Source organism: Pongo abelii, chromosome 19 (genome assembly GCF_028885655.2).
Source record: "Pongo abelii isolate AG06213 chromosome 19, NHGRI_mPonAbe1-v2.0_pri, whole genome shotgun sequence".
In the NCBI taxonomy this organism is placed as follows: Eukaryota; Metazoa; Chordata; class Mammalia; order Primates; family Hominidae; genus Pongo; species Pongo abelii.
Window position 1 is genome coordinate 65,384,162 of NC_072004.2, and position 17,004 is coordinate 65,401,165.

General features: G+C 48.8%; 1 protein-coding gene across 1 annotated transcript in view; it reads right to left on the reverse strand.

Annotated features, from left to right (window-relative positions):
• ABCC3 (ATP binding cassette subfamily C member 3) overlaps positions 1-17,004 on the reverse strand; it is a 57,280-nt gene that overhangs the window by 31,055 nt on the left and 9,221 nt on the right. Inside the window, exons 2-7 of the mRNA XM_024235337.3 lie at positions 4,483-4,659; positions 3,644-3,769; positions 3,288-3,425; positions 2,264-2,389; positions 1,975-2,036; positions 1,086-1,217 (exon numbers count right to left, since the gene is read on the reverse strand). Coding sequence (XP_024091105.1) covers positions 1,086-1,217; positions 1,975-2,036; positions 2,264-2,389; positions 3,288-3,425; positions 3,644-3,769; positions 4,483-4,659 — 761 coding nt within the window. The remainder of the gene's footprint in view (positions 1-1,085; positions 1,218-1,974; positions 2,037-2,263; positions 2,390-3,287; positions 3,426-3,643; positions 3,770-4,482; positions 4,660-17,004) is intronic.

Below are 17,004 nucleotides of genomic sequence, written 5' to 3' on the forward strand. Positions count from 1 at the left end.
GGCCCAGTTTCCTGCAACAGCTGGTGACAACCGGAAGCTCCGGGCTGAGCAAACATTGAACTCCTAGGCCTGGATTGTGGATGGGAAGAGGGAGGGTTCAATCCTGGGGTCAGAATTGGGTGGAGAAGGATGATGCTGAGCGCCAGCTCTCTTGGCGAGGCAGTTGGCCAGAGACAGGTTTGTGGTCCTTGATGGGAGGCTGCCAGTGGGAAGACCCCTCAGGGGAAGATCATCTCATTCAGCCGCCGCCTCCAGACAGGAGGAGGCAGAATTGGCAGGGGTGTGCTGGCTCCTGGCCCTACAATCAGCCCTTTCAGTCAGGCAGGGTGGTGCAGTGATATGAGGAGGACCTCTGGGGCCAGCCGGCTCCGTGTGGATTCCAGCTCTGCCACCACCAACTTGGGGACCCTGGGAGGTCCTCTGTTAAATTTCTGTGCTTCGGTGTCTCCATCTGTTTTTGTTGTTGTTGAGAAAAGGTCTCAATCTATTGCCCAGACTGGAGTAAAGTGGCACAATCTCAGCTCACTATAGCCTTGACCTCTTGGGCTCGAATGATCCTCCCACCTCAGCCTCTCAAGTAGCTGGGACTACAGGTGCACACCACCATGCCCGGCTCATCTTGTTTATTTTTTGTAGAGACAAGGTCTCACTATATTGGCCAGGCTGGTCTTGAACTCCTGGACTCAAGCAATCCTCCTGCCTTGGCATCTCAAAGTGTTAGGATTACAGCTGTGAGCCACCACACCCGGCCCCAGTGTCCCCATCTGTAACACAGGGACACTAGAACCTACCCTTTAGGGCTGCTGAAAAATTAAGCGAGTTCATTTATATCCTTAGGATGGGACCTGGGATGGAGTAGTTGCTCCAAAGTGCCAGCCATTCTCCTGCCCCAACCAGAGCTGGGAGAACTAGCCCCATCCAGGCCTAAGCTTCCCGTAGAATGGTCCTGAGGCTGCCAAGAAATCACCTGGTCCTGCTCTGCTCACCACCCCAGCAATGCCACCCTCCAAGGTCTACCAGCATCCTCTGCAGGAGACCTGGGGTAAGCGAAGGGGCTGGGTGGTGGGGCAAGGGGAGGGACTCACTGTGCCGCCTGCTTTTCCTGCTTCCTCCATGCCTCCAGCAGCTCCTGCACCACCATCTGGGATCTGTCCTCCTCCTTCAGGGACCAGAGGTCCTTCTCCTCCAGGGGATGCCGGTAGCCATAGATGGCCATCCTGGGGGGAGGTGAAGCCCGGCAGGCAGCCCCGCAGAGGGTCAGGGTTTAGCAGCCTGGAGCCAAGGGCCAGTGTCTCCAGGGCCCCAGGGTCTCCAGAAAAGAGGGTCTCCAGAAAGGAGGGTCTCCCTTGGGCACTGTGACCATGAAAGGTGTCTCCTTCATTTCCTCAGTGAATAGGCTGAAGGTCACTGGCTCTCCCACCCAAGTTCCTACCACTACCCCCTTCTCCTCCTCCTCCCCAGGTGCCCCATCTCCTCCCCACCCCAGGCCCTGGTGATGGAATCCACGCTGGCTGGGGCCCTGGGTGAGGACGAGGCCTGGGGAATTCGGCCCCAGCCTCGGGTGCTTCCTCAGTGCTGTGGGGTTAATGAGCTGTCACCCAGGTCACAGACACAGTTATCCTGCTCAAGCCACTCTGAGGCGCAGCCAAGGAGATGACAGGCTGCAAGCTTATCACAAACAGAGGAGCTCAGAACTAATGACAGTCTTCTTCCAGCCTCCTGGGCCTGTCCCCACAGCCTGCCAGATGCAGGGCTGGCCTGTAGCCTGGGGGCGGCTCTGGGCCAGGCCAGGCCTCTGCATTTGGCCCCCCTCCCAGACCACTTCCCCACCCTCATCTGCCCCGTGCCCACTGCGGTGGGGGGTGGGGTAGGCGGCCAGCCAGGTCCCTAAACTGCTGCCCTGCTCCCCTTCCTCCATCTCACCTTCTGTCCCTCCCCTCCCTCTGGCCCGGGCTGGTGGAAGAGCCAACTCACTTTGTGAACCACCAGAAAAACAGGCGGGAGAGAAAGCCAGCACTGGTCTCGGGGTAGGGGTTCTAGAAGGCGAGAGAATAGGACGGGGGAATCAGAAGTGCCCACCACCCTCTCAAAGCAGAGTAGGGAAATGGAGGGGACCCTTGTTCCTGCTCCAAGCCCCAGTTTACAGATGGTGGAGATGACCTCTCTCCCACTTTGAAAGGAACTGGAGGGGTTGGGGGCTGCTGGTCAGAGCTGGGCTGAAGACTTAGCTGTGGAGCCCCCGCACCCTCCATGGGAAACTCACAGGGTCGACATTCTTTGTGGAGAAAAATGGAGGTTTCTCCCTGAAGCAGGCCAAGATGAGGGCAGAGAGTACCAGGGCAAAGTGGATGTAGAAGCTGGTGAAGCGGAAGGGGTCTGAGATCTCGCCCTGGGTGGGAGAGTGGAGGGGCGTCAGAAGCACTGGAAAAGCCTGGGCCTGCAGCCCCTGCCCTGCAGAGTCCCTTGGGGCATCAGGCTCCTCTGGGGCAGGAGGCAGCACCTGGGGGCCTCCAGGTCCCCACTCAGAGGACTCTGAGAGATGGGGAAGGATCACAAGGGAGCTCTGGTTCAGCGAGGACCAGGTGTGGCACCTGTGCCAGGTGTGGTGCCAGCGCCCTACCTACATGACCTTGTCTAACTGGGACATCAGCCTACAGGCAGGACAGCCCATGACGCCCTTTCTGTAATTGAGGAAATGAGGCTCCAAAGGTTTCAGCGACCCGCCCGAGCCCACATGGGGAGTAAGTGGGTTTTTCAGGGCCTATGTTCTTAGCTACTCTCCTTGCCTGCTTCCCGCTGAGCTGGAGAAACGGGAGGCACTAGGTTGGCCTGCAGTGTTCCATCCCACCAGCCCAACATCACGGCCACTGAAGATCAAGAGGAAGGCCAGGAACTGAGGGAGGCGGGAAGAAAGGAAGGGAACATGCTAATGGGACCTCTAGGTAAGCCAGAACTCTTCACACGTGTCTGCATGCATGTGTTCATTACACGGACACTGACTGACACCCACATCAGACATTGCACTTGGTGGGTGGGTGCTGTGGAACAGCCCCCTACCCTCACATGACAGTCCAACAGTGGTGGCAACTTTGCTCATTCCTGTGTTACACTGGTGGCCCCTCCTCAGCCTGCTTCCAGGTAGAGATGCAGCAAGTGGAGAACAACACAACTGTGTTTGTACTTGAAGCCTCGAGGGAGGGACCTGGGACCCAGCAGTGACTTTGAATTCTGAGGTCACCCTCCTATTGGGGGTAAACCTGGCAGGTTCCCCTCTCCCCCGACCTTACCTCTGCCTTGGCTGAAAGGATCTTGGAGCGGAAGGGGATGATGGCGCAGACCACACACAGGAACCAGAAGATAATGAGGACCCCCGAAGACTGTACGCCCTGCAGCCGCTCATACTGTATCAGCAGGGTGGCCAGCAGCTGTGCAGGGAGGGCAAGGAGGCCCGGGCAGAACACACACATCTGGATCTGCCTCCATTTCTCCCCATCCCACATGGCCAGAAGTTTCTGGGGCCACCCCCTCCTTCTTCCCATCCCCAACATGTGCAGCCCTCTCTTCAGAGCCCACAGGTTCCCTATCACAGTCCACAACCCACTGGAGACCTCCCCCATCCACTTTCCCAGGGCCCCACACTGACCATGGTGACCCCCACCACCAAGGGGGTGACAAAGAAAACAGGGGCAGGGGCCCGGCCATGAACCAGGCCACGGAAGGAGTAAAAAAGGTCTGCCCAGGAGACGCACCACAGCAGGACACCCAGGACCTGTGAAGAGAGCACAGGTTGGAATCCGCATCCCCAGAGGCAAGGACAGTCCTCACTGGGAAGGGGTCTTTGTACTTGAAGCCAGCAGAATCCACTAGACCTGCCTGGGACTGGCACTGAGGTCTGGGAATGGAGCTGGCCAGAAGCTTGCTGGAGGTGGGGAGAGTGTTGCTGAACTTGCTTAAACTTTCCCAAGTGGGGAATACGTAGCTGGCTGTATATATTCTCAGTTGTCAGATTCCCGTGGCCCCAAGCAGGTGAGGTGAGACTGGGGAACCCAGTCCAGCCGAGGAGGTGGGAGAGGGCCTCATTAAAAGCAGAATCCTGGCTGGGCACAGTGGCTCATGCCTGTAATCCCAGCACTTTGGGAGGCTGATCACCTGAGGTCGGGAGGCTGATCACCTGAGGTCAGGAGTTGGAGACCAGCCTGCCAACATGGCAAAACCCCTTCTCTACTAAAAATACAAAAATTAGCTGGGTGAAGTGGCGCATGCCTGTAATCCCAGCTACTCAGGAGGCTGAGGCAGGAGAATCACTTGAACCCAGAAAGCAGAGCTTGCAGTGAGCCAAGATCGTGCCACTGCACTCCAACCTGGGCGACAGAGTGAGACTCTGCCTCTAAATAAATAAATAAATTAATTAATTAAATTAAAAAATAAAAGCAGAATCCCCAGGGCCCAGCCCCATCGGTAGGAGATCCCTGAGCCACTGACCGTCTTGAGCCTGGACAGGTGGGAGAGGATGATGTAGCCACGAGAATGGCGCCGCAGGTAGAGCAGGTAGCAGGGCAGGGCGACCCACAGGTAGATGCAGGGCACCCAGGCCAGCAGGGAGTTCTGGAAGCAGGGAGTGAGGTCCGGGTTTTCTGTGTGCACAGACAGGTTGGAGTCCTGGGGACACAGAGAACAGTTTAGTGCTGTGGCAGCCCCACAGAGAATTGGGCTGTCTTGAGGAAGATGGCTTAGCTGGAGAGATGTTCCATCAGAGACAGGGGTGGAGTGGAAGACAGGTGAGGAGGAGAGAGACCAAATACACAAATGAGCAGTTGTCATCCCAAGTGTGAATTCTCCAAGGACGCCATGGCTGCCCCCATTTCCTTATATTCTCTCTCTCTCTCTCTAATTGAGGCATAATTTGAGGGCAACAAAAACTGCACCCAATTAAAGTGTACAATCAGTGAGTTTTGACAGTTGTATACACCTGCAAAACTGCTCCCATGTTACCTTATGGTCCTCTGCAGTTCATCCCTCCCGGGCTCATTTTCTTTCTATCATTCTGGATTCTCACTCTTTTTTTTTTTTTTTTTGAGACAGAGTCTCACTCTCTTGCCAGGCTGGAGTGCAGTGGCGCCATCTTGGCTCACTGCAACCTCTGCCTCCCGGGTTCAAGCGATTCTCCTGCCTCAGCTTACCGAGTAGCTGGGATTACAGGCGCGCACCACCACGCCCAGCTAATTTTTGTATTTTTAGTAGAGATGGGGTTTCACCATGTTGGCCAGGATGGTCTCGATCTCTTGACCTCGTGATCTGCCCACCTTAGCCTCTGAAAGTGCTGGGATTACAGGCGTGAGCCGCTGCGCCTGGTCCTCACTGGTTTTTTTTTTTTTTTTTTTTTTGAGATGGAGTCTCACTCTGTCGCCCAGGCTGGAGTGCAGTGGCGTGATCTCGGCTCACTGAAAACTCTGCCTCCCGGGTTCACGCCATTCTCCTGCCTCAGCCTCCCAAGTAGATGGGACTACAGGCGCCCGCCACCACGCCCGGCTAATTTTTTTTTGTATTTTTAATAGAGATGGAGTTTCACCTGTGTTAGCCAGGATGGTCTCGATCTCTTGACCTTGTGACCTGCCCGCCTCGGCCTCCGAAAGTGCTGGGATTACAGGTGTGAGCCACTGTGCCTGGCCCTCACTCTTTTTTAAAACTAATTTTTAATTTTATCAAAGTGATATATACACACAGTTTAAAAGACCACTTTCTCTTAAGGCCTTTCCTGGGTCAGGGATAGGGAGGTTCCCTGAGCCTTAGCTGCCTCTATTCTGAAATGGAGGTGACCATCCACCGGCCCACCTGTACCTCACTGGATGGATTTGAGACTCACAGGAACCAAAGGATATGGACAGTCTTTGCAAATTACACAGACTAGAGTGATCAACTCTCCTAGTATGGATGGGACTTCTCTGGTTTGAGCACTGAAAGTCCAGTGTCTTGGGAAGCTGCTTGGTCTTGGGCAAACCAGGATGGTTGGTTACTTTACTGGCTCTGACAAGACTGCCTCTTACCTTTGACTATAACTACCCCTATGAACTTTTTTGGAAAGGGATGGGGGAATACATTCATTAATAAACACATGTTTTACTGAGATTGTTTCCTCCAAGGCCGCTAATGTACTAACCTGTTTCTTATGTTCTTTGCAAAGCATTAGATGTTTTTTAGAGATACACAGAAAATATCAACAACAAGAAAAACCACCCACAATCTCATCCACCTAGAGACATCTGTTACCTGAGGATATAACTATTTTCTAATTGCCAATTTAAATAATTATTATTTTTATTTTTATCAAAGTTATGCATGCTCATACATGTTTGAATTTTCTTTTTTCTATTTCTTGGTTGATTTGGTTTGGTTTTGTCTTTCAAGCTGGAGGTGTTAAATTGGATTAAATTTGGCCTTAAGCTGCCTCCTTACATAGTGAAGTGAAACCCAACTTAATATGTAAAAAACCTAACATGAGAGTTTCTTGTAACAAGTAGCTGAGTCTCAGCCAATCACTGCAACTGAGCTTTCAGCCAATCACAGACTGCAAAGTGCTTAGACCTGTCCAGATAAAGCAAATGCCGGGTTAGTTATAAATAGGCTATTTCTATATGTCACTTTTTTTCTCTCTGTAAGTACTACTTGACCACATGGTTAGGTGGAGTTCTTTGAGCCTTTACTGGTTTAGGTTTTTTGGTTTTTTTTTTTCTTTTGAGACAGAGTTTCACTCTTGTTGCCCAAGCTGGAGTGCAATGGTGCGATCTTGGCTCACTGCAACCTCTGCCTCCTGGGTTCAAGCCATTCTCCTGCCTCAGCCTCCTGAGTAGCTGGGATTACAGGTGTGTGCCTCCATGCCCAGCTAACTTTTTTGTATTTTTAGTAGAAATGGGGTTTCATCATGTTAGCCAGGCTGGTCTTGAACTCCTGACCTCAGGTGATCCGCCTGCCTCAGCCTCCCAAAGTGCTGGGATTACAGGTGTGAGCCACCATGCCCAGCCAAGTCTTTACTAGTTTAGGATGCTGCTCAATTCATGAATTGCTTGTTTTTTCAAATAAGCTCTGCTAAATTTGTCTAAAGCTTTTCTTTTTTCTTTTTCTTTTTCTTTTTTTTTTTTTTTTTTGAGACAGAGTCTCACTCTTGGCCCCCACGCTGGAGTGCAATGTCTCGGCTCACTGCAACCACCACCTCCCAGCTTCAAGCAATTCTCCTGCCTCAGCCTCCTGAGTACCTGGGACTACAGGTGCCCGCCACCATGCCTGACTAATTTTTGTATTCTTAGTAGAGATGGGGTTTCACCATGTTGGCCAGACTGGTCTTGAACTCCTGACCTCAGGTGATCCGCCCACCTTAGCCTCCCAAAGTGCTGGGATTACAGGCATGAGCCACTGTGCCTGGCCTAAAGCTTTTCTTTTAACAGATTGGTGTCAGAAGTGGGATCTGAAGTAGAAATCCAGTGACCCTCAGGAGCATTGAGTGACCAAGTAAGGGTACCTGACAGGGCACATTGTGCCAATCGTTCTCTTGTAGCAACTGGAGGTCATGGGTGAGTTCTATCTCAGATTCCAAGCTTCAGGAATTTGTGTTTTGTGTTCTCCAAGTTTATTTGAACAATTCTTAGACAGGACTGGGTCCAGGAGCAAATCAGATCTGATAATTAACTGAAATGGATCCAGTTAAAAGCCTCAGGCAGGTGCCTTTCGAAAGTGAGTTGCTCCAAATCTAAGGAGTCTGGGACTCCAGGAGTCTGAGATGCCACTTTGTGGGACAGTGGCTAACTTTATGAACAACAGTTATGAGGAACATGTGTATTTTTGGAAAAATGGGTTAACTTTGCTGAGGACAACTTAAGAGTTACAGTGGCCGCAGTGGGAAAGTTTTGACCTAGATAAAACTGTTCACTTGCAAGGTGCATTAGAAAAGAAAGGTTCAAAAATGCCACAAAAGCAATGGGATGCATTCTTTAATTGGTACACAGAAGCATCTAAAAGATTAAATGAATAAAAAATTGCCTCTTTATAATACGTTCCTTACAGAAATCAAATGAAAAAAATCTTAAAAGCTCCTTCACAAATCTTATTCAAAAGCTTTAGTCATCTGGGCAAGAAATCTTGTTCCATTGGCCAATAGAACAATTTGGATCCAGATATTCTTTAATAAATTCAGGAGTTTTATATTACTGTACCTGGAACATGGCTAAGATATTTAAATGAAAGCTGTAAGATCCATTGCTGTTTATGTTTATATATGTCTGTATATATGATATAGGTATCATAGTTTCTATCTCCTTTTAATGCTTCAAAATTAAATTATAAAAGAGCTCTATTTTGTTGGCTTTAAGAAAAATAAGTGCTTATATAAATGAAGTATTCTCTCAGAAAATTAAGAACTACCTCAATTGCTATTGCAGCTCATCTGACTTGGGTAATCTTTGGCAAATAAGAATATTGTTGGTTTGACTGAAACAGACATGTTGTCATAGTTTTGGGGATTAAATATCATACAAATGCATGATTTCCTATCTAGGTTTACTGGTAAAACAAGCTTATGTTGTCTTTATATTGTAAAATTTGTCAACAAGAAAAACAAAATGATGACTAGTTGTTTATTATCTCATCTTTATAGGCAATCCAAGCATAAGTGTTGAAAATAAGTGAGTTAAATGAATGTAAGTAAGATAAAATTCCCATGTAAAAGATGTCCTTCCTATACCAGAAGATTTTATTATTACTTTTTTGAAACAGGGTCTCTATCGCCTACTCTGGAGTGCAAGTGGCAAGATCTCGGCTCACTGCAACCTCTGCCTCCTGGGCTCAAGCAATCCTCCCGCCTCAGCCCCGCCAAGTATCTGGGACTACAGACACAAGCTACCACACCCAGCTAATTTTTGTATTTTTTGTAGAGATGGGGTTTCACCATGTTGCCCAGGCTGGTCTCGAAATCCTGAGGTCAAGTGTTCCACCTGCCTCAGCCTCCCAAAGTGCTAGGATTACAGGCGTGAGCCACCACACTCAGCCACCAGAAGGTTTTAACACTCTTAGCATCAAGAATAGAAAGTTGAGGAGGAGGGAAATCTGTACAAACAACAGTTTAGTTGTCAGGCCTCACAAAACAAACAAACAAAAAACCTAAAGGGATACAAATGAAATTTTGCCTCCTTTACAGTTTATTATTACAGAGAGACTAAAGACATTTTGGACTATGGATAAACACGTTCTGTGCCACACTGACAAATTGTACTATGAGAAAGCTCATGCTTCTAGACATTATGGTTCATAGATTTACCAATCTACAGCTGGTGTGACACACAATTCACAAATGCTTACTTTCTAATGTCCATGGAAATTAAGGTCACTAAGGGTTAAGAATTCTTTTTTTTTTTTTTTTCTGAGATGGAGTTTCACGCTGTCACCCAGGCTGGAGTGCAGTGGCTCGATCTTGACTCACTGCAACCTCCACCTCCTGAGTTCAGGTGATTCTCCTGCCTCAGTCTCCCCAGTAGCTGGGATTACAGGTGCCCGCCACCACGCCCAGCCAATTTTTGTATTTTTAGTAGAGACAGGGTTTCAGCATGTCAGCCAGGCCGGTCTTGAACTTCTGCCCTCAAGTGATCTGCCTACCTCGGACTCCCAAAGTGCTGGGATTACAGGCATGAGCCACCGTGCCTGGCCGGGGTTAAGAATTCTAATTAATATATGTAGCTACAATTACTAGAAACAATAAGGGAGAAAATCTATATGAAAATATACAAGGAAGGTAAGAAAAAGGAATATACGAAAAAGAAATATACAAAGGAAGTTAAGGAAAAGCTATAAGACGTGAGGATGTTTTGTTCTGATAACGGAAAAAGATAATAAATTTTGTCCTAAAGTGAAATGACTGATTTTTCGAAAATGAGAAGAGGAAAAGTATAGAACAAAAAGTGAATGGATATGAGAGTTGTAGGAGGTTTGTGGAAGATGAATCTTGTGAAAGAAATTTTATGGGTGATCAAGCTGGTTAAGATTAGGAGGTAATTATTTACAAGTCTTTTAAGAATAAAAGTTAGCGACCGGGTGTGGTGGCTCACGCCTGTAATCCCAGGACTTTGGGAGGCGGAGGCAGGTGGATCACTTGAGGTCAGGAGTTTGAGACCAGCCTGGCCAACATGGTGAAACCCCGTCTCTACTAAAAATACAAAAAATAAGCCGGGTGTGGTGGCACACGCCTGTAATCCCAGCTATTTGAGAGGCTGAGGCAGGAGAATCGCTTGAACCCAGGAGGCAGAGGTTGCAGTGAGTGGAGATTACATCATTGCACTCCAGCCTGGGAAATAAGAGCTAGCATTAATATCAAAATTACACTGATGCAAAACTAGAACTTGGTTCTCTCCATTAAAACAACACGGTGTTCTTAGATTATTGGTCTGATCATAATAGGAAATTGTAAAAGGTTTTTCTTTCTCTTTAGGTAATTGGCCTAGAAAACAAAGATTCTGTGTTCTACCCAGATTATTTCCTATGCTTCATACTGTCTTTGTTAGGTTTTTGATCACTTAAGAAAACTGAGAAACTCGCTATTAAAAGAGCTAAGCTTTTTCTACAACTATGTAACTTTTTGTGTATGCCTCCGAAGTCTTCTAATGAATGGCTATTGTTCACAGTGATCTGTGATCCTATTAAAAAAATTTATTTTATGTGCTGCCTATTTCCTTCCTTCCTTCCTTCTTTCCTTCCTTCCTTTTTCTCTCTCTTTCTTTCTTTTTCTTTCCTTCCTTCCTTCTTTCTTTCCCTCCCTCCCTCCTTCCCTTCCCTTCCCTTTCCTCCCTCCTTCCCCCCCTTCCTTCCTTCCTTCTTTCCTTCCTTCCTTTCTCCTTTCCTCCCTTCCCCTCCCCACCCCTCATCTCTCTCCTCTCTCTCCTCTCCTTTCTTTTTTTGACAAAGTCTCACTCTGTCACCCAGGTGTAAAGCTGACTCCATACATAGTGGACTGTAGCATAATTCAATATGTAAACAAACTGCAACGTAACTTGAGAGTATATTCTTACAATAAGCAGCCAAGTCTCAGCCAAATACAGCAGAATTTTCAGCCAATCACAAGCTACCAGCTGATCAGAACATGTCCACATAAGGAAAACACCTCATTGCACCATGCCCAAATAAGGCAAATGCTGATCTGTAACCAATCAAGCTGTTTCTATATATCAATTCCTTTTTCTCTCCATTAATACTGCCTGCCCATACTGCTGGGTGGTAAAACTCTGTGAACCTCTACTGGTTCAGTATGCTGGCTGAATCATGAATTGTTCTTTGCTCAGATAAACTCTGCTAAATTTAATTTGTCTAAAGTTTTTATTTTAACATAATTTTTCCTCAAATGTGTGGTGACTCTTTTTTTTTTTTTTTGAGATGGAGTCTCTCTCTGTCACCCAGGCTGGAGTGTGGTGGTGCGATCTCAGCTCACTGCAACCTCTGCCTCTGAGGTTCAAGAAATTCTCCTGCCTCAGCCTCCCAAGTAGCTGGGATTACAGGCATGTGTCACAATGCCCAGCTAATTTTTGTATTTTTTAGTAGAGATGGGGTTTTGCCATGTTGGCCAGGCTGGTCTCGAACTCCTGACCTCAAGTGATCCGCCTGCCTCGGCCTCCCAAAGTGCTGGGATTACAGGCGTGAGTTACCGCACCCGGCCTGTGGTGATTCTTGCGGCTTGGCTGTCTCAATATTTTGGAGTAAGACACTAAAGAGTTGGCTGCTCTGTGTGTTGGGGGCAGGTGGATTTGGGACTCGATCTGGGACTCATCAGGACAATCTGTGAACAATGGTGAGCGAGAGTACCAAGGACCAAGGACCAAGAAACAGCTACTGAAGACAGAGTACTGAGGACCAAGCTTATTGGCTGTTGGGCTTCACTGCAGAGTGATCAAGTAGGAACCTGGTCCTTTAGGGAAGACTCCCCCAACAACTGGAAGAATCTGGAGGTCTTTTCTCTGGGACCAATTTAGGAGTGAGAGCTGAGGGTTCTATCCTTCAGTATGCAGACTTTTACTTAATTCCACAGAATAAACTGCTGGTCTTCTGTGAGGTGGCTGGAATTTGCCTGGCTTTGAGAGGGGATGGGTAAGTATCTTGGGTGTTTCATCTGTCCTTACGCATTCTCCTAGCAGCCGCTGCTTTCAGCCCTGTTCTTCCCCTTGCCTCCTTCAGCCCTCCAATCCCTGAGCTTTTACAGACTCCAAATGGCCTTTGGTTTCAGTTGTTCTCTGCTGTGTCAGTGATCACTCCTTGACCTGTTTCTCACTTTCCAAAAAGGTGTTAATATCTTGTCTGCTGTTGTCTCCTCTTCTCTTTGTCCTTGTAGGTTTACATTTTTTATTCCTTACTGTCATTTTGATGGAAAATCAGGAAGGATTGGAGATAAAGTCTTGTGTTCAATCCACCCAGAACCAGAAGTCCCTGCAACTACAATTTTTTTTTTTCTTTTGGGCAGAGTCTTGCTCTGTCTCCCAGGCTGGCGTGCAGTGGTGTGATCTCAGCTCACTGCAACCTCCGCCTCTGGGGTTCAGGTGATTCTCCTGCCTCAGCCTCCCGAGTAGCTGGGATTACAGGCTCCCGCCACCACGCCCGGCCAATTTTTGTATTTTTAGTAGAGACGGGGTTTTGCCATGTTGGCCAGGCTGGTTCTCAAACTCTTGACCTCAGGTCATCCACCCGCCTTGGCCTCCCAAAGTGCTGGGATTACAGGCGTGAGACACTGTGCCCAGCCTCCAAGGGTGAATTAAATAGACCCGTTTCAGACTTTATGCAGGACCTCCCTGCAACAGTGTGGGCTTCCCCTGTCTCTTGGAAACTACTCTTTTCTGGTCTCCTGGTTTCTTGGCAAGCATTCCTTGCTGTCTCCTTATCTTCCTTCTACTTCACCCTGTGGACATGGGCCCTAGCCCCCAAGTTCTGACCTTGGTCCTTGGTGTTCTCTCTCATCATTGTTCACAGATTGTCCTGAGGAGTCCCAAATCCAGATCAACAGCTCAAATCACCTCCTGAGCCTCAACCCCTACTTCCTGCTGCTTCTCATATGGCGTCACCATCTGTCTGCAGCCACCTCATATTCAATACCTCTCAAAGTAAGATCCTTCACTCCCTGCCAGAACCAGCCCTTCCTTTGGCCTTGCCTGCCTCTGCCAAGGGTATCACCATTCTCCCAGCTACCCTGACACCTGTAGGGACATAGGTCCTATTGATTCTTGATGGAAGCATAGTAGCTGGACAAAGAGGTGTTTGAGACTTGGCAGGGAAAGGTTAATCACCTTGGCCAAGGTCACGCAGCTTAAAAGAACTCACACTTGGCTGGGTGCAGTGGCTTACACCTGTAATTCCAGCTCTTTGGGGAGTTGAGGTGGGCAGATCACGAGGTCAGGAGTTCGAGACCAGCCTGGCCAATATGGTGAAATCCTGTCTCTACTAAAAATACAAAAATTAGCTGGGTGTGGTGGTGGGCACCTGTAATCCCAGCTACTTGGGAGGCTGAGGCAGGAGAATTGTTCGAACCCGGGAGGCGGAGGTTGCAGTGAGCCGAGATTGCGCCACTGCACTCCAGCCTGATGACAGAGGGAGACTCCATCTCAAAAAAAAAAAAAAAAGAAGTCACACTTAAGCTGTGTGATTTTGACCCAAGTGCTTAACCTCTCCCCTCTCTGGGCCTTGGTTTCTTTAAGGATAACATTGGGATGATAATATCTCTTACCTGGTTCCTCCCACCTGGCCCCTTGGCCAGACCCTCATCTCTTCATGAGCAGTTGCCATAGACTTCTGGTCTCTTCCCTTCCGATTCCCTGGGGGCCCAGATCCTGTGTGGTTTTCCCCTTCCTTTTTGGCCATGCCATCACAGTCTCTTTGCTGATTCCCCTGCCTGGTGCGAGAGGGTCCCGGAGCTCAGTCCTTTCCTCTTCTCTGCCTCCTTCCTATCTGCACTCACCCTCTTGGCAATCCCAAGCGGTCTCATATGATGTACCATCTATATGCCAACGACTTCCAAGTCTATCTCTCCAGCTCGTTGCTCCCCAAATCTCCAGCTCCATATCTAACTGCTGACTTGACATCTTCACTCCATACACCCTACAGTAGCCTGCAAGGACCTGCACAATGTCCCTTCCCTCAACCCATGACCCTCTCCCTGCCTTTCCTGCTTCACTCCAGCCACTGGCCTCCTTGCTGTTTCTGAATGCACTTGCTGCTCCTGTCTCAGGGCCTTTGCATTTGCTTTTCTCTCTTCCTGGAACACTCCTCCCCCAGACATCCTGAAGTCTTTCTTTCTCAATGAAGCCTACCCTCACCATCCTGTTTAATACTGCCACCTGTGTCCCACCCCTGTATTCCCAATTGTCCCACCCTTCTCCACTTTTTCTTTTCTCTATAGCACCTATCACCTTTTGACATGATATATAATTTACTAATTTATTATATTTTCTCTCATCTTTTCCTTTACTTGCTGACATGTAAGCTCTTTGAAGGGAAGAACCTTCATTTTATTTATCTATGTATCCTAAGTACTTAGAATGGTGCCTAGCACATAGTAGGTGCTCAGAAAAAAGATTTGCTTAAATAAATCAAATATTTATTGAAGACCAGGGACATTGCCCAGTGCTTTGAGAGGCCAAGGCAGGAGCATTGCTTGAGGCCAGGAGTTTGAGACCAGCCTGGGCAACATAGCAAGACCCTGTCTCTACAAAAATTTAAAACATTAGCCTGGTCTGGTGACAGGCACCTGTAGTCCCAGTTACATGGAGGCTAAGGCGGGAGGATCTCTTGAGCCCAGGAGTTTGTTGCTGCAGTGAGCCATGATTATGCCACTCTACTCCAGCCTGAGCAACAGAGCAAGACCTGGACTCTTAAAAAAAAAAAAAAAAAATACACACACACACACACACACACACACACACACACGTTTATTGAATAAATGAATGAAAGAAAGAATAATAGTATACCATCCCTTTAAACTTTCAGTAGCTCCCTACTGCCTAGAAGGCAAAGTTCAAACATTTTACTATGGCATTCAAAGCCCACAGCTGGCCTTGAACTATCTGGCTATGTGAAGGGTTGAATAATCTATATGCTTGAGTTCTGAGTTCTCCCATCTTTTTTTTTTTTTTTTTTTTTCATGGAGTCTTGCTCTGTCGCCCAGGCTGGAGGGCAGTGGCACGATCTCGGCTTACTGCAACCTCTGCCTCCCGTGTTCAAGTGATTCTCGTGCCTCAGCCTCCTGAGTAGCTGGGATTACGGGCGTGCACCACCACGCCTGGTTAATTTTTTTTTTTTTTTTTAAGGCCAAGTCTCGCTCTGTCACCTGGGCTGGAGTGCAGTGGTGCGACCTTGGCTCACTGCAACCTCTGCCTCCAGGGTTCAAGCGATTCTCCCACCTCAGCCTCCTGGGTAGCTGGAATTACAGGCACATGCCACTACGCCAGGCTAATTTTTCGTTTTTGTTTTTTTGTTTGTTTGTTTTCGAGACGGAGTCTCGCTCTGTCGCCCAGGCTGGAGTGCAGTGGCGTGATCTCGGCTCACTGCAAGCTCCGCCTCCCGGGTTCACGCCGTTCTCCTGCCTCAGCCTCCTGATTGGCTGGGACTACAGGCGTCTGCCACCACGCCCATCTAATTTTTTGTATTTTTAGTAGAGACGGGGTTTCACTGTGTTAGCGAGGATGCTCTCGATCTCCTGACCTTGTGATCTGCCCACCTCGGCCTCCCAAAGTGCTGGGATTACAGGCATGAGCCACTGCACCCGGCTTTGGTTTTTGTTTTGTTTTGATTTTGAGACGGAGTCTCACTCTGTCACCTCGGCTGGAGTGCAGTGGCATGATCTTGGCTCTCTGCACCCTCTGCCTCCAGGGTTCAAGTGATTCTCCTGTCTCAGCTTCCCAAATAGCTAGGACCACAGGTGCACGCCACCACACCCAGCTAAATTTTGTATTATTAGTAGAGACGGGGTTTCACCATGTTGGCCAGGCTGGTCTGGAACTCCTGACCTCAAGTGATCTGCCAGTCTCAGCCTCCCAAAGTGCTGGGATTACAGGGGTGAGCCACCATGCCTGGTCAAGTTCTAGCATCTTAAGAAAACAACTCATGGAAGGGCAGTGATCTGCATTCCCTGCTTCCTTTCTCCAACCTCCCCAACCTGCCTTCCCTTCTTCTTCTTTGTTTGTTTTTTTTTTTCTTTTGAGACGGAGTCTCGCTCTGTCACCCAGGCTGGAGTGCAGTGGTGCGATCTCGGCTCACTGCAACCTCCACCTCCCGGGTTCAAGTGATTCTCCTGCCTCAGCCTCTTGAGTAGCTGGGATTACAAGCGTGCGTCACCACGCCCAGCTAATTTTTGTATTTTTAGTAGAGACAGGGTTTCACCGTGTTGGTCAGGCTGGTCTCGAACTCCTGACCTTGTGATCTGCCCGCCTCAGCCTCCCAAAGTGCTGGGATTACAGGCATGAGCCACTGCGCCCGGCCTGCCTTCCCTTCTTAATCCCATCCGGGGCAGCCCTCTGCCCTCCAGTGCCCCTGCCCACCTGCGAGATGGCTCTTTCCAAAATACAGCTTTGTGCCTCTTGCCTTATGCCCACAAACGCAGTGACTCCTGCTGCTCATGAAGCTACATCCTAGCACCCAACCTGGTCCTCAAGATCCCTCCAAGGCATCTCCTCCCACCTCTTTTCCCATTGCTCCCTTCCCCCACAGCCAACTCACTTCATCCTAAATCTGCTCTGAGATTCTTGCTCCTACCCCTTTTTTTTTTTTTTTTTTGAGACAGAGTCTCACTCTGTCACCCAGGCTGGAGTGCAGTGCTCAGCCTAGTCCCTCTTTTTACCACTTGTCAAAATCCTAACCTAACCACTCTAGGGAGGGGTGGCAGGCCTGGCTGAAAACCCACCTTCTTCATCTTGAGCACCCTTCCTCCTAGAGAGATCCCCTTCCCTGGAGCATCACTCTTGCCCTTGACAATGTTTGGTGAGGGCATTGGTGAGT